The 27,062-nt window shown below is 39.1% G+C and overlaps 1 protein-coding gene across 2 annotated transcripts in view; it reads right to left on the reverse strand.

Moving 5' to 3' along the window:
• RGS5 (regulator of G protein signaling 5) overlaps positions 1-27,062 on the reverse strand; it is a gene marked incomplete at both ends in the record, with an annotated part of 46,978 nt that overhangs the window by 9,417 nt on the left and 10,499 nt on the right. For both annotated transcript variants that reach the window (XM_079697884.1, XM_079697883.1), the window contains 2 exons: positions 2,937-2,998; positions 8,870-8,980. In XM_079697884.1, coding sequence (XP_079554010.1) covers positions 2,937-2,998; positions 8,870-8,980 — 173 coding nt within the window. The remainder of the gene's footprint in view (positions 1-2,936; positions 2,999-8,869; positions 8,981-27,062) is intronic.

The following is a 27,062-nucleotide window of genomic DNA, read 5'->3' on the forward strand; positions in this document are numbered from 1 at the left end:
AACCGTCTTTTTTTTAGAGGTTTGGTACCAATTGATTTCATTTCCACTCAAGAAAATTTAAGAAAAATGTGGATTTAAGAAATGCTTGGGGAACTGAATCAATATTTTACATTAGCACAAGAGAATGCCAAATGTTCCTCATAAATCAGCAAATATGCCATTCCTTGAGGTTAAATGATTTAATTTATCAAATCAAACATGCAAGAAGGGATTGTGAAGTTTTAAATACACATTTTTCAAATGTATCTTTCTTCATTACCTATTCTGCATCAATCACAGCTAATGTCAGAACTATCATAGTTCTGGCTATAGACCGTTAGTTTTTGCAGATTCAAATAAGGATATCTCATAAGAACTGAGTTGCCAAAGTTTGGCTTAAAATTTATTCACGATGCACGAAAGCTGGTGTTTGGGGAAATAGGTCAAAAATTGTTTCTTTAGGTTGATGGTGTTGGGGTAGAATTACTTGGGCATGCCTGTCATTCCACTAGTCCTCTTCTAGAAATAGCTGGACAGAGAGCAGCAGAGACAAAGTGGCAAGAGACAGACACAGCAAGAGGGAGAGTCATAGAAGCAGAGATAGAGGGAAAAATGGAAAGAGCGGAAGGGACAGAGACACAGAACAGAGAAACAGAGGCAGAGGGAGGGAGAAACTGTCTTATTCGCTCATGGCATCACCTCCCATAGAGCATGGCACTCTTTTGTTTCTGTGAGATCTCTGTATCCATACCAGAAACCCTTTTTCATTCATGCTAGTTTGAATGGATAGATATCTTCTCAAGGAATGAATTTTGACTAGAACAGTTATCAAATGCTTTTCCATTTATTGCTTGGGGAAATAGCCCAAGTCTTAAAAGTGTTAATTACTTAAGAGGATAATGATGTGGAACTTAAGAACACACATATATATACACAGACATATACTATATATATAACATATATAGTATATATAATTTTAAAATATATCTAATTAAATAAAACATTGTGAATTTTATATATATTTACACACACATGCATATACATATTTCCCCTCTAAGAAGCAGAAAATATTATTGTGAGACTCTCAGGCCTCAAGCTCACATCATGAAAATCAACTATTTGCAAGCTGAAAAACTTCAGTCCCTCAACAAATGCTAAGGTGTTAACACCAACTGCATCTGGCTTAACTTATTCCAATAGTTCTCTGTCTCCTGAAAGCCTGAAATATATGAACATGTGGCCCTAAGGATTAGTATGACTGAAAAGGATTTTATATGGCCACATAAATATATATCCTTCTCTTTAATGGTTTTAAAAACATGGAAATGGTTCTGCTAATTCTCAGGTTTGTTGACAGTAGCAATAAATACCTGTACCCAGGGTACGTAGAATTCATAATATATAATATGTCAGGTTGCTACTGGCCCTAAAACCACTGTGTAACACAATAAATAAGTCAATTGATAAACATAAATATTTTTCTCCTAGTTGTCTTCATGGAATTTCTGTGTCCTAGAAGGATAATGAAGTCATTCATTAACCCAGTTATTCAATAAGCATTCATGGAACACTTTATATGTATCAGGACTGGGTACTCTGTTTAACACAAGAAATAAAAAGAAAATAAAAAGTGGATAATATTGAGAAAGTTCCAAATCAGAGGCTTTGGTGTTCTGCCTCCAAATATAAGATATTGATTCTGTCACAGGTAAGCAGAAGATTACCTCACTAAAAACAAGAAATAAAAAAAGTTTGTATACAATTCAACATACATTCTTTGCTATTTACCCTGTGTCTATTAATCTTGATGGTCCTGTGGGAAATATTTTTTAAATCCTTATTTTTACAAAGCATTTAACAAAGTTTCATATTCCATCTTGTGGTGAAAATGGAAAAATATGGGTTAGATATCTTACATTGAATCCTATTTTTAGAGCGAGCGATTCAACAAATATTTGTTTTCCTATTACTGTGCACTTCCTGTTGTGAAATTATCCAGAAGAAAAAGACTAAATCCTGGCTGTCAATGAGTTTATAATCTGTCATAGGAGGGAGACGGCTATGATCAGAGTACAATGTAGCAAGTAACAGCGGCATAAAAATGTGCAGACAAATTGCACTGGAACCTCAGAGGGAGGATAAATCATTCCGGACGGTCAAGGAAGACTAGGCATTTAGTATTTAGATTCACTTTTATAGGAGAGGAGAATTTCAACAGATAGAGATATGAATACAAAGTATTCCAGCCAAAGGGAATACATGTAGAAATCCTATATGGAAGGGAGAACAGTTCAATTTGACTGCAGACCAGCCATATCATCATTATTATGGAGAATCCTAAACATTGGAAATTTGAACTTGATACTTTAGGCCTGGGAATCAGTAAGGATTTTGTATTGGGGAGAGGCAAATGGTGCTCAGGTATATTGGTATTAGCTTGGAGAGGAGTTCTTGCTGGCACTTTTTTCATGTCTTGAATGGAGATATAAAAGGCCTGCTGCCAGAAGAGGAAACTGTGGTTAGGGGAGGTTAACAACCCATGGCAGGTTACAAAAACAATTAATAGCAATCTCAACTGGGACATACACCCAATCCATTCCTCATAGTACAGTGATATGTACCCTGCTACACCGAATCCACAGCAAGCCATTATGAGGCCAAGCTGGAAGAGGCAGTATCTCTATTTTACTGATGAAAATTTTAAGAACTACACAGATCAAGCCACTAGCTCTGCTCACACAAATAAGCAGGACAGATGGGAATGCAACCTGCACTCAGGAGTCCTCAGGACAGCTTATTTTCACATTCTTCTGCCATGAACTAGATAACTACAATCCCCTGGCATTCTTCCAAAATTGAAGAAACGTCAAAATTGGGGAAGAAGGACATGGGCAGCCTAAAGCTTTTTTTTTGCCTCTGTCCTTCCCCTGACCTTTATACAGATACTTCAGACTTACAGTTGCTCTGCAAGAGCTTGTCCAGGGAATCACGCCACTGCAGGGCCTTGTCCAATGAGGGTCTAAATCAAGGATTAAGAAAGAAAAAGGAGACAGTCATAAGAAGGGAGTTAATCACATACACCAACAATGACTTGGATTTGCTTTTCTTTGAAATGTTACAATTGATGACCCATTCTCAGAACAAGGGAGTTAGAGCTGTTTTATTCTGAACAAGTGGGTATGATGAGCTGGGTTTGCTTGCCTACATCTATCTTGCATATTTTCATCTCTTGTTGAACAATTGGGTTAGGCCTCTCCCTTTTCAGAAACAGAGTCTATTTGTCATGAAGCCACGTCTTGATATTCTTGTGTATCCCACAACAGTGCCTCCAATTGTGGTCTTTTTTTCCAAAAGTAACTGAATAAAATCCAGTTGTCCAATTATAGGGCTTGAACTCATGTTCCCTGCTTCACTAGTGCTGCACTTTAAACACCAACTTAATCCGCAAAGGGCATCAGATTCCACATCCACAGCCCTTCGCCACCTTTTTGGGGTTGATGGAAGATGCAAGGTGTGAAGCTGCCTCGTGTTGGGAATGTGATCACAGGATGTCTACATTTTAAAAACTCTGGGTGCATTTTCCTGCCTAATTAGAACAGGATAATTTTTTTTTTTTTAAGATTTATGCTTTCTGAGAAGAGAAGTGGTTAGACACCATGAAAAGGAATGTTGTACACAAATGCTCAGGATGCTGAAGGTAATAGTCAACACATAATTCCCCCTTAGGCTGTTTTTATTTTAACGTTTATATATGCAGAAATCCTGCAGCTCTTTCGTTTTAACTACCAATTTTTCTTTCACAGCAGAATTGTGTCAAGGCGGGCTGGTATTGTCTGGGAAAAATGGCTGACAGTGCTCTCCCAGGGCTGCCCCCTCAGCCCCCGCTCTCACTCTTGTGTTACAATATGAGTTCTTCGTTGTCAAATCAAAGCAGACTAACAAGTCATTTATTAGAACATTAAGGCCAATGAAGGTGTTTTTTCTAAATTGGAATTTCCTTAGCTCTTAACTTGTTGATCAACTGTTCAGACAACCCAGGAAAATTCCTGCTTCTGGCTTTTAAAAGTTAATATCTTAGGGCTTTAATTCTTTAGGTTATCAGTGAGATTGATAAGACAGTTGCTGATTCTCCTTTTCGTTTTGCTCTCGAGGCTCAGAGTCAGCCTCACTTTATCTATGTAAGGAGTGCAGGATGGCAGTAGATTTTTTGGCTAAAATGCTGTGACTAATTCCTTCCATTCTCTATTCCTCACTGTAGAGCATGTGCAGATTTTGAGTCTTATTTATATGACTTTCCACAAAGTTTTACGCTTTTACTATTTGAAGGTTAAAACATGCCAGTACTGAGAGTAACAAACCTGGTGGAATAATCTTAAGTGGTTTCATTTTCCTGGCTAGAAACATATGTATCATAGATCAAAAACTCAACACTAATTCCCTGGAAATTTATTTTTAATGAGTCAACTACCTTCTCTCCTCCCGTTTTCTTCTGCTTAGTGTAAAGGAACACAGGGAGGAGAAATGACATGAGGAAGGAATGACAAGCATGCCCATATATTTTGCTGCCTCATTTTATTTCTAACAAGAAAAGGAGCTATTTTCTAGAGGTCGATAACTCCTTTTGGCTCTTCTATATTACTTCACGCTGAGAATTTTTCCTATGTATATATTATTTTGTACCAACATTTTTAGCACAGTCTTACAAATCTTAATTTCTTCACTACAGTGTGTTCAATGTTGTACATATGACACCCGCCAAGTCTTTATTGTTGACAGAAACAACAAGACATTACATAATTGAACAAAAGAAACAGAGCAAGGGGAAGGCTGAATCGCCTTCTGATTTTGTAAATACCCCTTGTAAAATGAAATCACCTTCCTGCTCTCCATTTCCTCTGGCTAGTATGGAGGGGCACAGGAAGAAGAAATGGTAAGAGCAGGTGCACCGAACTTAAGCATGTTACCAGATCCAAGCTGTCCCAAATGGTCTTGTTAGAACCAGACTAATAGTCACAACCAGCAGTGTCTCACAGCCAAGATTAAATTCCTGAAAAGGATATGTGCAGAACCCGCTTGGGGGTACTATTAGTCCAAATTGTTTCAAGGACACAATCAAGCAGAACACATCCTCCACACCTCGAAGCCCAGTATTCTGATTCCCAGCCTAGGAAGTGCCACAGGTTCATCCTGTCCTGATTCTCAGAATCTGCCATTAAGTCTGAATTATTTGAAATGAGATAGATGCAGATTTAAATGACCAATAAGTGTCCTGGTTTGCAAGGTCGTAGCTGACCACAGAGAGTGGGCATGGGGTTTCTGTGTGTGGGTGTGGAGGGAAAGAGGAACCCAGTTCCAATGAAAGGCAAAATAAACATTTATAGAGATGATTAACTGTTTTATAATGGCCAGTGTAAATGCCACTTGGTCCAGGAAGAGATGATCTCAGCTGGAAGTGTCCTCTCCCTCTTTACTGTACTCTTACCACATTTACATCTTGAATCTCCTACAAGGCAATGATGCACTCACTGCCTGGAGGTATAGCTTGTCAGCCATGGAGAACTTTTCCCATTCTACCCTGTCCGACAGTGCGTTCCCTGCAGCATTAATCTACCCAGCAATATGCATGTCAGATTAATGTGTAAATTAATAATGGTTCAGTTTGCTCAGAGTTAGTCTGGTTGATGAAAGCCACAAATAACCCAACCCTTAGAGTACAGAATTTTTAGCCCCATGAACCATGACTACAGCTATAAGCAATTCTGGCATTTACTAGCTCTAACCTTGGGAGACCTCTCTAAGCACCGGTGGTTTTCTTTTTTGTTTTCTTCCTTTTTAAAAATATCTACACAGTCCCTGGCACATATTTAAACACTCCTGGTAATGTTTTCACGTGCTCTTGCCCTTGACAAGGAAAGTGAAATCCAAGTTATTTATTGGCACTTAAGTGCCTGTTCAGTTCTCCCTTCCTTCCTGCAATGTGTCTGCTCATGTCCAGTCTCAAGTTCATGGACATTTATTGAGCCCTACCCCCCAGGGCCAACAGTGACTTGGGCACCATGGATGGGGATGCAGATAAATACACCTGCCACTTTTTGATGTCTATCCATGGGCCAAACATTGTGCATCCATCTTTAATCCACACAGTAAGGCTCACTCTGCAGTTTACCAGGCCAGAGTGTATGTAGGACAACAGTTTGTAATGGTTCTCCCCCGTGCACAGGGTAGGGACTGTTTATGTGTGGAGGTCATTCTAGAGTTATAAAGTGGCAAAACAACAGCAACAACCAAAGGTAGTTAAAATTAGTGACATCAACAGAGAGTAAATGAACATCTAGAATATAAAATAAACTATAAAAATATCTACACCAGCTCTTGAGTATTTTGCAATTGATTATATTATGAGCCATGATAATAGTTACTGTAAACTAAATTTACATGATCTTGTAACATCTTTATTTTTCATTATGAGGACCTATAGCAGAGCCTTAGGGGATGCTCACATATAGAGGGTGGGCAAAATTGGGAGCCCTTAGAGAGAGAGAAGGCAGCAGGATAATTCAAAATTAGAAGTTAAGGTGGAGAGTTTTAAAGTGGCCAACTGGTGAGCAGAGTCAAAATCTGTCCATGAGTCAGGAGTTAGCCCTTGGTGATGATGGTTTCAGTTAGGTAGTAAGGTTTAGACCCGACAAACGGAGTTAAAGAAGAAATTGAAAGCAGTGACTTTCCATTTCTAGAGTTTTCCAATGTAAGCAAGAGGAAGAGATATGAGTAGAAGGGGTGAGGGGCTGGGAGGGTGTTTTTCAGAGTGGAATATGGTACTTGTTTGTTCTAGTGGAAGAGGGTCCAGAGGGAAAAAGAGCAGTTAAGAATACTAAAATGGTAACAGAGGCCTGGCCTTGGGTGGTAGGTATATAGGCAACTTTTTTCTATTTTTTAAAATGGTTCCATTTTTTTCCTAATGAGAAGAATAAAAATATATTTTAAAAAGAGAAAGTGATTTTTTTAAAAGAGATTGCTTTTTTTAAAAAGATGAGAGGAGTTAAAAATACCTTCCATCCGGAGAAGGTCTATTTTCTCCTCTGAGATTTATTTCCTTCTCCTTGAGAAGAATGTGGGTAAAAAAATACAGAGAAACTTTAAAGTGAGGAGAAGCGAGATCAACTGAGTTCCTGCAGAACACAGTCTTCTCCTGCTTGCTAAAAGGCATGGAAATTTGCCAAATATGAGTGAAATGGGGTTTAGGAGTTTGGAAGAGGATAGGAAAGCTTTGTGATGGTCACTGTTAAAAATGCAGTAGAGATGCACAAATATTCTCTAGGGATAAGAAAGATTTTTCCAAAACAATTCAAACTTCTGGAAGAAAAAGGGGGCTGGAAGACAAGAGAAGAAAATAATCCAATAAGTGTCAGCCCCAAGTTATCTTCCAAAACTGCTTCTCTCCAAATCCTTGTTAAGCCAAATAGTTCAAGTGTCTGTGTGGGATATTAAAGCAGAGAATCAAAGCAGGAAATGTAGCACTGTATTTATTTTTTAAAAGTTAATTCCAACAGATCAATAACCACCACAATGCTTATTTCAAAATAGACTTTTTGATCTTTTGCTATTATGAAATATGGTTCTTATTCTCTCTCAGTGCCTGGTGCCTGCCATTCCACATTGAATTAACTTCCCTTTTCTAAACGCAGAAAACTCAATTATGCCTCATTTCCGGTTTGGGATCACTTTGAAGTAATAAAAGGAGAGTGGAAACATTCACTTAGATTGATGAAAAAATTTAAAAGGAATAACCTGTCGCTCTATCCCCCAACCAATCCAGCTATATTAATTCAAAGGTCATCTGGAGAAAAGATTGGCCAATTTATACAAATATTAAATTTTAAAAGAAATGGAGGTTAAAAGGGATTCCTATATTTTTACCACACTTCTGTGATCTCTTCAAAACTTTTAGGTAGTAGAGTGAAGGGGTTTGAATACATTTGGCTTTTCTTCTTCCCACTTTCCTTTCTTGATTTTAGTGGTGTCTCTGTTTTAAAGGGAAGATGGAGTGTATCTGTCTAGTCAATGTCTGGCTGTGTAGCTAGTGGAACAACGGTAAACACCGTGAATGCTGTGAGTAGTGTTATTAAGTTAGAGTAATGCCAATGAAATTGTGGGCTATGTTCACTGTCATAACATCGTGAATATTCAGAATTATAGCTTCCCTCCATGCCTAAATTGATAGAAATATGTTGGTGGGTGGTTAGGGACTGCAGAAGTCCTGTCAGGACTATTAATTTATGGACTGGGGAAAAATTGCTTGATGTACATTAAATAGGAGTATCTGGTCAAGTATTCATTCCTCCACCAGGGAACAGTCCTCTGCTCCTCTTTTAGACCTTGAAGGGACAATATCTTGGAGAAGAAACCTTTAGGCTTAATAGTCTGCCTTGAACTTAGCCTCTTCTTGAGGGAAATGTCACCACTTGTATCTCCCTGCTGAGGAAGTAGCCCTCAGGATATTTCCTGAGCAGGTGAGCATTCAGGGATCATAATTAATTGGATCAGGAATGCTCACCTGACCCAAAGACAGCAACTGAACAGATATTTTTAACCACACTTCTGTGTGATGAGGTGGCTGGTGCCATTTTATAAGATACGGCCTGTTTCTCCAATGATGTCCCAAGATGTGGCCTTATCTTCATTTTTTTAAGCAGCCTGCCAGTAAGCAATATTATGATCCATACACGAGAGAATGAAAAATAATCCTATTCACAAACCAAGTCTCTGAGTACTCTTATGATCTTCAATGAGTCACTGAAGGGGGGAGTTCTACAGAGGAGGGATGGTGCTATACACTTGAAGAATCATCATCCTCTGGAGGAAAAGAGTGGAATCCATAATCATGACTCACTTCTGGGTCTTGGCTGGTTTCTCTGCCTTCTCAGTGTATGGAATGACAAGGTCAGCTGCAGACTCCGGCTTCTGGAGGAGAATTCCCAACTTGATCTTAATCTCCTTGGCCCTGAAAGAAGAGATGTATGAGGGGAAATGGACAGCATATGAGCATAAAGATCTAAAAAAGGGATTTCATTGTGTCAAAGAAACAAAAATGAGCAAAACCCCATTTTACTGTTGTGGCAGAAAGAATATTAATGTAGAAATTGGGACACGTGAGTTCTAGTAACATTTATCAAGCTCTTAACATGTCCCTGGCTAATAGGCATTATCTCATTTTAATCTTAATTATTGTTTTATATGTATTCTTTCATGTTATATATGGCAGATACTATAGAAGTCCTATTTTACAGGTGAAGAAACGAATGACAGAGAATTCAACTAACTTCCTTAAGGTAACCCAGCCAGTATGTGATGGAAATGGACTTGACCCCAAGCTGTCTGACTTTAAGTTCATAGGTGGAACTCACTGTATTGCCTACCAGTCTTCTGAAGGCTCTGGTCCCAGCTCTGCCATTAATTAGATGTATAACGTTTGAAAAAATAATCATGTTTTATTGCCAGACCTCCGTTCCCTCATCTGTAAGATGACAGAGTTAAGCTAGATGTTTTTTTCAGCCATTTGCACCTATAAAATTAAATTATTCTGCTTGATGATTACTTCTCTGTAAACTGTTCTTCTTTTATATGGATTTGATTTTTTTCCAACCCCTTGCCCATTGTTCCACAATGGCTATTGTAGTCTCTTACACGTAGTAAGCCTTCAATAGATGAGTATTAATTACCAACAGACCGACAGAATCATATTACTCCTTTCTATCTTCAACATTTTGGTGAACAGACATGGTCCGAATTCTGGGCACTTCTCCACCCTCGAATGCAATTGTTTTCATGCCCAGTTCAAAACTAATCTCCTAAGTTACCCATCATTTTATCACAAGTCTGAATTCAAAAACACCAAGCAAATCTTAAGCATTAATCCATAAGACAAGCCACTGTATACTGAGAGACCCAAAAAGCTGTCCTTTCACTGTCCCCTTGGCACTTCATACATGCTTTTAAGATAGGGCTTATCATATTGCATTATGGTTACTGATTTATGTGTCTGTTTTCCAAACTGGATATAAGAACTTTTTGCAGGTGGAAATTGAGTCTTAAATACCTTTTCAACCCTGTGCATAGCACAAAGCTTGGCAGCATAGTCAATATTCAAAAATATTTGCCAAAGTGAACTAAAAATATCTTGATTTTTGTTCCTCACAAATCTGCCGACATTTATTTCCCAGTCAATGCTGAACATAAGCGAAGCCTCACAGAGCTGTGTTGGGATTAGAATATCATGCTGTTGCCAGATAGAGCTTTGTTACTATAAACACACTTTCCTCATCCATTCACATGGAGACAGTGATGAGACAATTTAAATAAATAAAATGTGTGACATTAGCAGTTATGGATATTAGGGAGAAAATGTTAAGGACATATACTGTATAACTTAAAAAAACATAAATATTCAATCATATCATAGGTTCCTTTAGTATAGTAAATGTTATTTTGAAACTCTGATTTAGAATTAGTAACCTCCACAATGTCTTTTCCTTTTCGTTTCTTCCTGCCTCTGTTCTCTTCCTAGGGCCTGCTCTCCAGCTTAAGACAACTCAGGTACCACATTACAGCAGATCAAGCTCCACTGAGCACATTACAGCTGAAACAGAATGTTCTGCTGAGGGAGCTTATATAAAACATGAGAATAAGAATAAGTGTATTTTGATTCCAGGCTCTGCAATTTGCTTAAACTATGTAATGTTAAGTTTTTTCACCTAGAAAGTGGGACTGATAAAATAGTACATACTTATACAATTTTTATGATGATTAAATATGTTAATGCAGGTGAATCACTTAAAGCAGCAGTTGGTATATAATACTGCTTCTTCCAAGTTAGTTCTAACTGCATAATCATTTTTTTCCAGCCAAACTCAAGCCATGTTCCCAAGCTTTGACTACCAAATTAAAACATTCAGAAATTTCCCACATGTTACTAAGAATTAATACACCCACTGCCTCCCATATTCTACCTCTGGAAAGAAGAACTGCCAACTTTATAATCTGAAGGATGAAGAAAACAGTATTTGGGGGGGAAAATGCATGAAATACATGTGGCTACCCTCTGCTGGCCAGTGTATAGTACTACAGCCAGAAGCAGCAGGTTCATCTTTTCCATTGAGACACGCTATGCCACCCAGAACTTGAAGAACTCCATCCATAATACCTCTTCTGCTTGCTCCACATCCCCCTCAGTTCCTGCCCATAAGGGGAAGTCGTGAAGCAACTGTTTGAGTTTCACTTGACCCAATAGTTCACTCACCAATATTTAGCTCAAGATTATCTAATGAATGTCTAATGAATATTTCTCCTGTGCTTGGTATTTTGGTTGGTTCTTTAGATTTTTGTTTTGCATTTTTTTCCCCATCTCAACTTCTGTTTCATTTTTCTTTTTCTCTTTTGCTCCATTTGAGCCATTTGTTTTTGTAAAAGGCGGAGAGATATTTGTGTTTGATTGCCTAGTGAAAGAGTAAGTTGGACATGAAGAGGTTATTAGAATGAAGGGGTTGAGCATTTTAAAGTTTCATTTATTCATATTACTTTACTCCTTGATCATGTTACTGTGTCATCAGTACACAGCAAACAGACAAACACTCACAGGGTTTTGTCTCTGCCTGCAGGGTACTTATAGCCTATTGAAGTCTCAATAGCAGAGCAATCACAAGCAGGTATTAAAGAAGATGCCCAGAAAGCAGCATCTCTCTGGGCATCCAGTGTCCACAAAGGTGAAGAGCAGAGCACTGGGGGAGGACCCCAATGTCCACAAGGGTGAGTCACTGGGGCTTCTCAGAAGAGGCAGGGGTAGAATAGCAGTTAGCTAGGTAGACAAGAAAAGGCTGGGACTTCCGGGTAGGAAGAGGTTAATGTGCATGTCATTTGAAGGGATGCAAAAGTGGTTCTGCATTGCCTGAGTGTAAACTGTGACTGGAGAGAGCAGAATGCCAGGTTACATGAAACCTGCTCACTCTGCCTCCCCTTCCTGATGGAAGGGTGGATGATGGAGGACCTCTGTATAGTATTCAGCTTTCAGCAAATTTGGTATGAAAACCAAAAAAAGGTAAAACTATTGAAAGTTGCCTTCAAAGACTGTCTGTCTCTCCATGAAGAAGTGGCATCCTGTCTTACAAATCTGTTTCAAATTTCTTTTGCTAATTCTTTCAGGATGCATTTTCCCATGAAAACACTGTCTATAAATGGTGGTTAAATTCTCCAAGACATCCCACAAAAGACTTTTCAAACCAGAATGAACCAGAATCCTCGTATAATTTTATCTGTATCACTATTTAAATTGTCTTTTTGTGGGATAATCTAGAAATCAACTGCCATTTATAACACTGCCCATAGAAAATCAGATTTCACTTCCTCAAAGTAGAGAAACATGCCAGAACATCAGATTACTCTTTTCCTCGTACTTGCCCTGGGGATGTAAGGGAGAAAGGAAATGCAGTGCTTCAGAAAATACTTCTCTCTGTGGTTTAGTATAGGTTCAAACATAGGACGTTAAAATGTTAACGCACATAAGTCGGGAAGACCATTTGGTTGAATTAGGAGTTTGACAGCATACAGGGAGTGAATAACATTATTGTCTCTCTTATAAAACAGTGAATGTTTAAAAGCTGAAGACTTGACCAGTGCTGAGATTGAAACTACTTGAAACGTTTTACTCTTTCTATAGGAATAAACTGTGTTACTACGTTTGTTTTTCTCCTTAAGAGTTCCTGGAATAATATTTCATTCCCCCCTCTCCCCTTCCTCCCCACCATAGGGACATATCCAAATATGGGAATGAAAACAAAACAAAACAACAACAACAAATGGAAAATCAAGCAAAACAAAAGCTCAAAGTTTCCAATTTATTTTCTCCTTTAAAAATAAGCTTGAGAGGGCTTCCCTGGTGGCGCAGTGGTTGAGAGTCTGCCTGCCGTTGCAGGGGACACGGGTTCGTGCCCCGGTCCGGGAAGATCCTACATGCCACGGAGAGGCTGGGCCCGTGAGCCACGGCCTCTGAGCCTGCGCGTCCGGAGCTTGTGCTCCGCAAAGGGAGAGGCCACAACAGTGAGAGGCCCACATACCGCAAAAAAAAAAAAAAGCTTGAATGTATCTGACATTCATTTAATGTCAAAAACAACCCCATCCAGAGAAGAAAACTTTTTAATGTGTTTATGATTTCAACTCAGTCCTTGGCTCTGTTTGACCGCCCACCAGGCAGTTTTCCTGGCTACATTACAATAATGCTTGTTAACAAGAAATGATTCGTATCTCTTCTCATCTCACCCCCAACCTTGTTATCCTTTGGTTTTACAACGACAAACTTGTTTTGAAATAAAATCATTGGAAATTCCTGGGTGAAATTTTAATTAAGGGTTCGGAGGAAGATAATCCTTTCGCTAGATGGCTCACATTAGTGATTTCAAACTGAAAAGAGTTTGAATAATTGTAGGGTTGTGCAATTTTAAATCTGTGCCCTGTGTGGGTATGCTTTCAAAAGGCCCTGGACCACCTCTGTCCTTCTGACTAATTGGTGGATTGAGTGAAAGTTATTACCTTAGGGTGAATAAGTGTGGAAAACAGTACAAGCAATCACTAAAACAAAAACATAGCAGAATTTTTAAAAATACAATTATATTCAAGTAAAACTTATCAGTAACCAGCTATATATAAAGTCTTGTGCTAGGTATTTCAAGGATTACAAAGATGTTCCTTGCTTCAGAGACACGTGGAACAAGGGAATGTAGGACATATACATGTAAACTATATGCTAGATATTTTCTACTCATTGATAAAAGTGGAGGGGATATATTAATAAAAGAACACAGACCCTAGCCTCAAGGAGCTCAAATGTGATAACATGAAGATAGTGTAATAGGAGACACATGCTTTAACAGCTGCCCCTACTATATTCTCAGAGGCCTCTGTATTTTTCCTTCATGGTCCTTATCAATTTGCATTATGTCTCTGTGTATTTATTTGAGTACTGTCTGTCTCTCCCATTAGAATGTCAGGTCCCCAAGAGCAGGGTCAATATCTGTTTTGTTCACAGCTCCAGTCTCAGCACTTAGCCCAGGGTCTGGCACTTACCAGACATGCAATAAATATTTACTATATAAATTGATGAATCAGCAAACGAATGAATGAATTGAATTGCTAGGTTATAGTAAAACTGCATTTTGGGGTGGGTGGGTGAAATATTGGGGTGTAACACAAAATAAGCCATCGAGAACTAAGATGTCTCTGATTTGGTTAACTGCAGAGAGGTAGTGTCATTAAATGACTGCAAGGACTCTAACTGAACTTGATTTCTGTCTGTTAGAGAAGTTGGAAATAGACAAATGGGGGCTGAAACAGAGTATGCTCTTCAGTCCCTCACACCAGATAGGACACACTCTGATGAGAAGAGGCAGGGAGGGTAATTATAATCACTCAGTCTGATCAGAATCCATCATGAGACCAAAATTTATCAGGATTTACTTAAACAAAAGTATTCTTGAGGCACAGACTAGTTCTGAGATTGGACATATGTCGGGAACAGCCAGGAAGGAAGACAGGATGGAGAAAAATTGGGAAGTATAGGACAGGGGATTTAGGACACATTTCTGAAAGAGGTGTTCCAACCTGTCCCCTATCAAGGGCAATCCAATTTAAATCCAATCCAACTTAAATCTGTGTTGCCCCCTGCTGGACATGGGAAATTGTGAGCATCAGTGAAAAAGAGCAGATTTGTTCCAGGCTGCTGCCTTCTGAAGAAATACCACAAACCTTGTTTCTACAGGAGCAAAAAGGACATGCCTTTTCTTGGCTCCAAAAATGTGATAAATACCGATTAAAGATAAATAAAAGTTTCTAAAACACTGTTAGCAGCAAGATTCCACAGCTGGAGAGTACTACAGCAGGATCTGAAAAGCAGAGGAAGAAATGAGCTTTCTAAGTTCTTTCAGCCAAGATCTGAGTCACGTAGAGAGAACCCCAGCAGATGCTGGTGGAGAGAAGGGAGCCCAGAGAACTTATGTCCACTGTGCTGGGCCCATCTAGAGAGATTCATTTGGTTCAAGAGTGGAAAAGCCTTCTTGTTGACTGCTCATTGAAAACTTGAGATCGATGGAGTTTGTTACTGATAGATGGCTCATGAGACACAGGGGTGATCTTGAAAACCCTTAGTAGAATATAAGGAAACATCTGTGGAAAATCAGGTCAATTCTAGAACTGAAATTCTCAACTCCCCAGGATCCTCCATAGATGGTTCCTTAAAATCAAGATTGACTGGGCTTCCTTGGTGGCCAGTGGTTGAGAGTCCGCCTGCCGACGCAGGGGACATGGGTTTGTGCCCTGGTCCGGGAAGATCCCACATGCCGCGGAGCAGCTGGGCCCGTGAGCCATGACCGCTGAGCCTGCACGTACAGAGCCTGTGCTCCACAACGGGAGAGGCCACAACAGTGAGAGGCCCACATACCGCAAAAAAAAAAAAAAAAAAAAGAAAAATCAAGATTGACTCTCAAGTGCAGGGGGAAGCCCCTCCAGGGTCATTTTTGGTGGAGAGAGAATGTATGAGTTTGGCATCTACCATTTTCCTGAATTAACCTACTTCTATTTGAACTAAAGAAAGTCCACCCATTGCTTATGTTTTAGCAGAGAATGAAAAAGTAGTTTACTAATGCAATGTGATACCATGTTAAAGTCTGTATTTTTTTTTGTCTGTATTTTTTTATCTGACACATATTAATATATGATACATTATGGAAAATGACTCTAGGTTAGTTAATATGAAATACTCCTCAGTGGTCCAAATGATAGAAAGATGAAGAAAATGCTAAAGAATATACAGTATTATTATTATTCATGCATTAGGATATAACTCCAGAAATAACAGCTCTGATTCCAAACACAATTGAATCATTCCCTGGTAGAGTTTTAGGTTTTCACTTATATTAATCATGAATTAAATAACAAGCCATGTCAAACTGTAAGATGGCTGAAAAAAATGGAATTGATGGGGACTTCCCTGGTGGTGCAGTGGTTAAGAATCCACTTGCCAATGCAGGGGACACAGGTTCGATCCCTGGGCCAGGAAGATCACACATGTCAGGGAGTGACTAAGCCCGTGTGCCACAACTACTGAGCCTGCGCTCTAGAGCCCACGAGCCACAACTACTGAGCCCACGTGCCACAACTACTGAAGAGCGCGTGCCTAGAGCCCATGCTCCACAACAAGAGAAGCCACCGTAATGAGAAGCCCGCACACCACAACGAAGAATAGCCCCCGCTCGCTGCAACTAGAGAAAGCCACATGCAGCAATGAAGATCCAACACAGCCAAAAATAAAAATTAATTAATTAAAAAAAAATGGAATTGACAATGTCAGTTGTGTCAAATGTGTGCATAGAAGTCACTTTTGTCTATTATAACCTTCCAACACAGTATTTTCTAACCTCTTCTTTCAGTAAGTTCTCTTAATGATAGCTATTTTCATTATGTTCAAGATTTTACCCCAACTACCCCAGGTTAATTCGTCACCAGGGACCCTCACAGGCAACCTGCTGTAAAAGACTAGGGATTCCGTCTACAAGCTTACTGACTTGGTTTCATAGGATCACAGTTGAGATTGAAAAGACTGGCCTCAATAGCTTCTCCTTTTGCTCACTTATTTTTTCAACAAATTAAAAGTATCCTTATTAAATGCTTGCCATGTGCCGTAGACTTACAGGTTTTTAAATCCCCAGTGAAACAAAAAGACAAGATCCTTTCATGGAGTTTATATTTCAGTTGGGCAAGACAAACACAAAATGAGGAATCCAAACAATGAAATGAAAAATTTCAGCTTCTTGTAATTGCTACAGTGTGACACTGGGTAAGCGTTAGCTTCAGCTACTTGCTCTAATCACAGTGGCAGTCAGTAGGCTTGTGAAAAAGGCCCCACTCCAGAGGTGGCTGCTGTTAAGTGCCTCAGCTGTCTTTATAGAGAACAATACCTGTTGCTTTGTCAATTAGCAGAGCATGTTAGAAGTGAGTTTTTACATGTAGGTTTGTTCAATAGGGAATGGTCTCTCTCCAGTCATAATAATGATATTCAAGTCATTTGTGCTAGAGACACTATTGTGCAAACTCACACCCACTCCATAGAATGGTTGTAAGAATATAAATAGTTCTTCACTCTTAGAGATGGCACCTGTGGCTTGATCCCTAAGTAGTAGTATATCTAGGCCTTGATACAGAGATTTCTTGTTGCCTGATACCAACTACAAAGGTATTAGAATCCAACCTCAGAACATTATTGTCAGAGTGAAATTTTCCTACACGTTATAGTCGGAGCACAAAGAATTATGCCTTTATTGAGATTACAGAACCAGTTGTATAAATATTTTGCGCCAACTTGTTAGTAACTATCTGCCTAAGTAAGTACGGCACAATTGGGTTTCATTATGGATATGGTGGTCTTGCTTTCATTAGCTGGTAGTGAAGTTGTGGAGAAATAAGTAACCATCACCCACCACTAACCATTAATAGCTACAGTTATCTACCAAAAAGAACCTAAGAGTTGGATATGAATAAATTGATTTAGGCTAGTTTTCAATAGCCATTTACAATCTATGGGACCTTATGCAAGCTATATAATGTCTCTTGGCCTCAGTTCCGTCATTTATAAAATGAAGATAACTTTAGTACCTGCTGTAAAAAGTTTCCGGGTGGAGTGCATGAGATGATGCATGTAAAAGTTAGCCCAGTGCCTGGCACATAAATAGCATGTCATACATGGTCACCATCATCATCATTTCTACTTATTTAATACCTATCTTATACCACTTAGTGTTACAGTTTGTAACAGTTTCCCTTAACTTCTGGTGTATTAATATTTGATTGCATTAAGCTCATTTTCTCTCCATTGGATGAGTGAATTATATGCCTTAAACAGTACTTTCCTGGCGAAAAGGCAGAAGCAATTTCTGGTGACTCTCTACGGGGGAGGATAGTAGGAAATCTACATGTTAAAAGCCAGGAAGGTACTGGGCTGCAAAGCAATGACAAGAAAAGAAAGCAAGGGCCTGACTCACTTAGAAGCAGTGGGGAAAACGCTATCTTTGCGGCATCTTTGTTTGCTCCCTGTCAGTCAAATGCAGGCTGGTTGTAGGCAGGTTAATAGAGCCTGGCCCTATCTGATGATGTATCCTCTTCCTCCATCGAAACACACTCTGTCTCCTCACATCCCTGATATTTCCAAGTGTCGAAGACCATGTGAGGTCACTGGACCTTCATTTTAATCACAGGATCCCTGAGTCTAGGTGCAAGCACACCAGCTGTGGGTAAGAGTTCACTCCTCATGGCACACAGGCAGAAAACAGGTGGCCTGTAGCAACTCTTAAAAGTAATAATAATAACATATAAAATATTAAGGTATTGAGGTGTTAATTCATGTTTTCCTCTACTTATAGTTTTTCTTCTGACTTTCAAAAAGGTAGCTAGGCATTTGTGCTTTCTTACCTCTGAGGGAGTTGTGTTGTGAGGCCGAAAGCAGGTATTGATTTAAGATGGTATCCCATTTCTGGCCTTTGTTTTCCAAGACCCTAAACTCACTGCGGAGATATGCTGGCTTCGTCCGAAAGAGAAGGATTGCTTTTGATGAGTGGCAAAGGAAGAGGCAGAAAAAACAGAGAGGGAAAATAGGGAATCCCTGCAACAAGGTCAGAAGACTGTGGTTTAGGGTTCTCTAACTAATCGACATCCCACTCTCCCCTGTCACACACACCTTTGTGGGACTCCAGGGAGGTGGGAGGATCACAGAGGGGGATAGTTATATGCTGCCCATAATGAGACTTTGCCCTTAGCCCCAGAGCTCCCAGCTTCACCCAAGCTGATACCCAGACCCAAGCAAGAGTTCCTGGAATGACTTTAAGGCACTGTGATGCTTCAAACAAGAAAGATATAAATAATGATATATCCATTTAAAAATTGTTCAAAAGCCAGCCACGTCTAAGAGTGAAAAAGCCCCACAAAAAAAAACCAGGAGGGTTCAGGAGAACTTACTAACCGTATGGTGATAAAACCATGGAAATAGTGAACTAAATGTGGCCAACTTTCCATTGTTGAAGAAAATTCGTCAAGAAAAGACAAAACCAGCTGTTTTGAATAACAGCTAAGTCATATGACATCTGGATCTGCCCAGATGATTTCATAAGATACTTTCCAGATCTTGAGTCCATTATTATAGTCACAAGCAGCATGTTGGATTGTGTTCAATCTCTCCCCGACCTTGGCAGAGAAAATCTCCACTCCTAATTGTGGCAAAACTCCTGCCTCAGGTTATATAACTGGAAGAGTTTGCAAAGCAAGTAGGATATGGGTCAAAGAGGCTGTTCCCAGAGAGAAAGTGAAGTGAAACATTGAGGTATTCCCCAGAGAATGTAGCTAATGCCAAAACTAAGCAATTTTTCCTAAAAGGCAATAGACAGTATAGCACAGTGGTTAAGGGCATGAATGTTGAAGCCAAACTAACCAGATTTATCTTACTACATGTGTGACTTTTGGCAAATTTCTAAGCCTCAGTTTTCTCATCTGTAAATTGGAGATGATAATGGTACCTACCTCAAAAGCTTCTTATGATGATGAAATTAGTTATTAGATGTGAAGCACTTACAATAATGCCTAGCACATTGACAATGCACTCCATAAATGACAGGGTGTATTATTTACTATTATTATTATTATCTTACAGAAAATCCTGTGCCAATGAAGGAACATTTACACACAAAAAATACACATAACATATTATGTAACAGTAGGAAGGAAATTTAGGAAAGAAACAGTAAACATGGTAACATTTGCCCTTAACTAAACCCTATTTTCAGCTCAGTCACTAATTTGCTCGGTGATCTTAAGAAAGTTATTTGAGTTCTCTTGTCTTCAGTGAAAAATAAGAAAAGAGAGAGAGGAAGGAAAGATGGAAGGAAGGCGGGAAGGAGAGAGAAAGGAAGGAAAGAAAGGAGGAAGGAAACAACTTTAGTGAGAAAAGCTCTATCTTCTCTAGCTATTATAAACTAAGACTTCCAGATCATCACACTCAACATCTTGAGAATATAAATGAGAAAGTGAGGACCTGAGCTGTGAAATGACTTGTGAATGGTACCATAGATTCCTTTTCTATTCTGTCCCCCTTCCCAACATCCCATGTTTATCTGTAATTACAATATTCTCCTTCCCATAATTTATAAACTCTCTGATTCACATTAAACTGTTTGTCTTCTTCATTCCCAGTAGCTAATCTATCACAAATGTTGTTCTTTCTTCCTAGAAAATTCTTTTAAATGTGCCTTTTCCTCTCCATATCTAAATTTAGCACCTTTCTCCAGGCCTGAGTTACTGGGACATCCCACCTTACCATTTCCTTCTTCCTACTTGAATACATCCTGCACTCATTACCAGAGTACAAACACTTTCCTACTTGCTTGTAATGGCTTTCTATTATTTACCATGAAGTTTCTCAAACTTGAATATATACCCCAATCACCAGGAGGTCTGGTTAAATCACAGATTTCTCAGCCCCATCCCAGAGTTTCTCATTCAAGAGGTCGGAAGCGGGACCGGAGAATGTGTATCTCTGGTCCCAGGACCACACGTCTGAGAACTGCTGATCAACTGATTCAGTTTCAAACATCACTTTCTTGCTTCCAAAGTCCTCCACTTCTAAGCTTATTTCCTTTGGCTCTCCATAACTACTTGTATACCTAGTCCCGTTGGCTTCCCCCTTAACCTGCCTCCTGACTGCCACCCATATGACAGTTAAAACTCTTCTAATGCTCTAGAACCAGAACAATCTCACTTTTTTTCCTGAAACCTCTGTAACTGCAAAAGCCTAGAGTGCTTTCTCTCTCCTCTAACATAAGATCACAAAACAGAGGCATATTTAATGGACCTTACAGAGCTTTTAATTTGCCCTACCCTTATTTTAAAAGTAGAAAAATTGAGGTTTGTGTAAATTAAAATATTTTTCAAAGATCTCATATGATGTTATTCTTAGATTTCTAGTAAGTTGCAGAGCAAGGGATAGAATGCTTCCCTTCTGCTAAAGTTATGGACAGCACGTTTTCACCCAATTACTCTACTTTCTCGTGAATGCATGTCTAAGAGTTCCATGTGTATGTACTCTCAGTGAGATAACAAGCCCATTGAGGGTGGGTACCATATTTTACTTCTTTGATCTCCCAGAGAATCTAGAAAATAACTTTAATGTTGCTTTAACTCCTAGGATGGTATAGAGGATAAAAGTACAGTTCTATACTGCTTTCGTTTACATTCCAACTCTTACTTACTAGTGGAGTGACTTTGGGCAAGTTACTTAAATTCTAAGCTTTCAATTGTCTATGTAAAATAGTGACAATATAGTTCCTACCTCACATATATATTATGGAGCTAAATACGTTAAGGCATTAAGGTGTTTAGAAGAGCAATTAGCACATAGTAAATATTCCTTAAAAGTTACCTATTATTATTACTGTTCTACTGTATTTGTCCTACTATCCTATCACAGCATCTTGCACAAGGGCGTTGGGTAATGTTTATTGAATAAATAGAATAGAATAGAACTAAACAAAGACCTTTTTGACTGACGTGCGAGATAAGCTCCTTTCAGAAAGTCTCCACCTTGAAATAATGCAACTAATTCTGAAAGCATAGAGGATATACATTTCTGGACAGCACTCCTACAGAGAGACAAAGAAAGCAAATTTGGAGACCTCTGCTGCTGCCTAGCACAGCTCAGAGTTACATTATAATATCACCAGCCTTGTGCTGCTATTTTAAAATGAAAAAAAAAAAAAGTATTGTTTTTCCCAAGCACTGGCTACTCCCTACTCAAGGATTCCCGTGGAAATTGAGACAATTCCCATGCTTTTATGGCCTGTCCCTGACATAGTCACCACTCGGAGTAGGTTATTAGGGGGAAGGAAAGAGACAGTGGAGGAACAAGGCAGACAGGGTAGAAGTCGTTTTTTCCCTTTGACCTTAAATTCTCTGTCTTATTCAAATTATTGTTGGCAGGATTTCTGGACTTTCTGTAATTCAGTTTGGAAGACAGATAATGAACAGTGGGAAACTGGTCTTCAAGTTGAGGAAGACAGAAATTTGCGGTTTATTTTGAGCTCCAAAGGTGGAGGGGTCAGAAGGCATTCCCATGAGAGCCTCTCTGAACACTGGTGTGACCCATAGCCTTTGAACATCTCCATCTCATTCTGTTTTTCTTTTATTCTTTTTTTTTTTTTTTTTGCAGTACGCGGGTCTCTCACCGCTGTGGCCTCTCCCGTTGCAGAGCACAGGCTCCGGACACGCAGGCTCAGCGGCCATGGCTCACGGGCCCAGCCGCTCCGCGGCATGTGGGATCTTCCCGGACCGGGGCACGACGCCGCGTCCCCTGCAACGGCAGGCGGACTCTCAACCACTGCGCCACCAAGGAAGCCCCTCATTCTGTTTTAAATGATAAAGAAGGACTTTCTAGAATGAAGTTTCTAGTTGTACATGGACTCTAGTTGTTTTATATCTTATAAAAGCAGGAAATAAAAGTGGTAATAAAGGGTATCAGAAAAGAGGGAAAGAAAGAGGAGTAAAGTAAAATTTACCTAAACCTTAATCAACGTGAACATATATTACATCACTTAATAAAACTGCAGTTCCCAAAACTTAATGTGTCCTCTGGCAATGAATTTATATAATAGATACAAGTTCATTGTCTTGAATAATCAGAACACTTGGTCAACATTTATCTTTGCCAAATTATTATGTGTTGAGCAAAATAATGACATCATGATGAGGAATAAGAGGACTGTTACTTGTCTGAAGTACAGAATTATATTTCAAACCATTTCTTCTCTCCTTCCCCTAACATAATGTAACAATACCTTATTATTCTCAAGATTTCTACTTTCAAGAATTATCTATTTATTGCTTCATAAATTCACTTATCCATTCACTTATCAGACTCTAATAGAGCAACCACTGTTTGTCAGGCACTGTACCAGATAGTATGGGGAGTGCTTTACAAAATTAATAAGAGATTGTTCCAGACCTCAAGTAGTTCCCATTTTATAAAGAAGATATATGTACAGTTGTCACTCAGTATACTCAGAAGATTGGTGCTAAGACCCCTACTCCCCACAGATATAAAAATCTGCAAATGCTCAAACATTTTATTTTCATATAAAATGGTGTAGTACCTGCATATAACCTACACACATCCTCCTATGTACTTTAAATCATCTCTAGATTACATATACTACCTAATACAATGTGCATGCCATGTAAATAGTTGTAAATACAATGTAAATGCTATCAAAATAGTTGCCAGCACTTAACAGATCCAAGTTTTGCTTTTTGGAGCTTTACTGATTTTTTTCGCATGCCTTTGATCCCTGGTTGGTTGAATCTTCAGAACCCCCAGGGACTATGGGCCAACTACATACATAGTTTTATTTGGATGCAGCTATGACAGATAGAATGAGTCCCAGGTTTGAAATTGGCACCCTAGAACTCAGGCATGTGGAGTGTATTGTCTGACCTTGGGCCAGATGTTTAACTTATCTGTGCTTATTTATTGGTAAAATAGTACTGTTGAAAACATCTACCTTTCAGGGTTAGACTAAGAACTAAATTAGATAATGTCAAATACCTAACCGAAGTTGAATTTGAGGGAAGTTGGTTAAGAAGTGATAAGAAATACAGGGACGATGAAAAAATTCTGTGAGAGTTCAAGGGATGGATTGTTAGTTTCTCCATGAAGGAGAAAAGAGAAATCTTCTCAGAAGGGTTGAGATTTGGGGATGTATGATTTGGTTGGAATCCTGTGTGAGCAGGGAGGAGAGGGTATTGGTTGGATCCCAAAGCAGCTGCTCTCTTCCTGTCTTTCTCCCAGCTCCCCAGGGATCCTTCCAAAAGTTTAATATGGAAGTCCCCATCTTCCTAATATGTTTTCTAAAAATTCCAAAGACGCTTTCAAGGTCTATGCATATGTCACAAGTCAATGCATATGTCATTGCATTCCATGCAATGCTGGAAACTTCTCTCCAGCATTCTTATAGCATTCCCTCATTTTTCTCCCAATGAGCAATGAATTCTGACCTGTGACACTCACACATCAAGGCTTGGTGAACAAGGATTCTTCCAATTGTGTGGTTATTGGGATAGGAGTTACTAAGTTAGAAGTCTGGGTTCTGGGTGGGGACAGGGTCCAAGAACGAAGCAGATGGTCACCTAGCTGCTGTGCTGCAAGAAAGATGCAAAGCAGCTGTCTTTGAACTGAGCTCTCTCTTCTAGATTGAACACATAGCAATCTTAGACAAATGCAAATGTAATTTTATGTATTACAGATGCAAATCACAGCTGATAGGAGACCATTAGCTATAAAATGCAACAAGAGAAAATAGACCTGAGAATTTGGGGAAGCAGGCCCAGAGAGCATGCTAGGGACTCCCCAAAGAAAAAAGAAGGAAAGAACAATGCCTTGTATAGGGAAAGTATCAAGTTAACCCTTTGAGATGTAGCCTGCACCTGAGAAATTTTCAATTAAGATGACAGAAGAATGGTCTGCAGAGCATAGAAACAGGCATAGAAGGAGAGGGGGAGTGAGTCACATGACAGAAGTTGCATTCTCATGTCTCCCTTGGTGGTAGGCTAAATAATAGCTCCCCAAGATGTCCACATCCTAATCCCTGGGACATGTGGATATGTTGCCTTATGTGGCAAAAGGAATTTTGCAGATGTGATAAAGTTAAGGATCTTTAGGTAGAGAGATTATTCTGGATTATCTGGATGGGCCCAATGTAATCATAAGGGTCCTTGTAAGGGGAAGGCAAAAGGGTCAGAGTCTGAAAGCAATATGTCAATGGATGCAGAGTGAGAGATATTGGAAGATGCTACACTGCCAGCTTTGAAGATCAAGGATGGAACCATGAGCCAAGGAGTGTAGCTGTCTTCCAGATGTTAGAAAAAGCAAGAAAATGACTTCTTCCCTAGACCTGCCAAAAAGAATGTAGCCCTAGGACCCATTTTAGACTTCTACTTGCCAGAACTATATGAGAATAAATTTGCATTGTTTTAAGCTACTAAGCTTCTGGCAGTTGTTACAGCAGCAGTAGGAACCAAATATATTCTCTCTTAGCTTCTGTTTTTCAGACTTGATTCACTACAGAAAATAGACTTAAGGCAGTCAGACTGTTTTCTCATCCCCATTCTACTTTTCTATTTTCAGTTAACAGCTAATCTTTTCACCTTTACTGAATGGTCTATATGTCAACATTTAGCTCTCTGAATTTCCTCCCTAGACCAGCTATTCTTTTCTAATCTTTCTCTTTCTCTCCTAGCCCCAGGAGCTCAAACGAGACACAGCATTCTATAGGCTTCAGTTTCATGGCATAGTTAGCTAGGAGTTATTCCCTAGAGTCTTGCATTTGGCAGTTACAGGTGGGTTTTTTTTGAAATAAAATTAATTTAGTAACTATAAAACTATCAGGAAAGTCAGGATAATGTGTTCTGACTTGACATTACCTAAGAATTCCTAAAGGAGAAGACCTGAGTTCAGAGGAAAAAACTCATTACCTACTCCTAAAAAGAATATCCCCTCTAGGCTACCAAATTCTGTCAATAGTCCATTTATTCTATCAACACCCAGGCTCAGAGGGGTTATCTGTGATCCCCCTTCTGTCTTGCTTCCTGTCATCATTTGTCTCATTTGCTTTCTAATGTTCCATGCAATGGGCCCTTCCATTTGAGTCCCACTTCCATATGTCCTGTTTAGCTCTGTAGGGAGATGAAGGTAGTTTGGGATGTTCTCCAGTTCCCTGCTCTGGCCCCATTCTGAGACATGGCTGCAAGTGTATCCCAACATGAAAATAACTAAGAAACATCACACACTTAGAAAAAGTACATGTTCCCCAGCTAACTAAATGGTTTACTCAACCCATATAATGCATAACCCTATTTAGTGTTTATAACAACCCTGAGGGAGGTACAAATGTTTTTCCCATCTTGCAGATGGGAAAACTGAGTCACAGAGAAATTAGGTGATTTGCCCAAAAATCATCCAGTAAATGACAGTGGTAGGAGTCACACCCAATCTCACTTCAGCTCCTGAGCTCTTAATTACTATGCAACACCTCTTTCATGTGTTCAGATGTTGTAATTGGCAGTTATAAGCATCTGGTAAATAGAAATTTTGTTCAAAATCATTTTTTTTTCTTAAAGACTACTGTTTGTTTCCTAATCAAAACCTTTTGAAAGATGGTGTCTATGGAAGAATAAATATCTTAAAAGTGAAGACAGACAAAATTCATAAATTAAGGTTCATCAGATAAAATAAAATGAAGGTGATATGGAAATCCAGAGACCTTGAATTATCTCCAACTCTAAACAGCTATGTGGTCTTGGACAAGTCACCAAACAGTTTGGACATGTTTTCTCATCTATAAGAGAAGGAATTTGTCTGTGACACTGATCTTGTTCTCATTCTGTGATTCTAAGCTGGTCACCTTAGAGAAGGGGAAAAATAAAATCATATCCCATCTCAAGGGGCAGAATCTATGATATTGAGTCACCAGGCCTTTATTGTGTGTATGCATGTGATCAGAATTGTGCTAGGTACTCAATTCTACACTGTCACAATTGTCAGTTGCCTTTGCTAATCTTGTCTTTTTCATGCTCTTAAACTGGTATCCATTTTAATAAAATATTAAAATAAGTAGCTAATGAGAGTTACATATTCCTTTCCCTCAGCTGCAGTCCAGCCATCTGCACTCACATTTCAGCATAATTGCAAACATCAAGGCCCTGTCTGAACCAGGAAGGGAGATAAAGGTTAAGTTATTCTTAGAGGATCTGAAAGATAAATGTTAGAGGGCAATTAAAAAATTTTTAAAGGCTTTTTGAACTATCAAATTACAATTTTGAGAAAATCTCAACTTACAGAAAGTTTTTTCTTCACTGTTGCCTGCTAAAGGAAAAGTGTAAAATCCAACCTGTGAAGGTTGGAAAAAAATCCCCATTGATCTACATTCATCTATATGAAAAAAAAATTGCTTCCT

This window comes from Hyperoodon ampullatus, assembly GCF_949752795.1.
Source record: "Hyperoodon ampullatus genome assembly, chromosome: 2".
NCBI classification, from domain to species: domain Eukaryota; kingdom Metazoa; phylum Chordata; class Mammalia; order Artiodactyla; family Ziphiidae; genus Hyperoodon; species Hyperoodon ampullatus.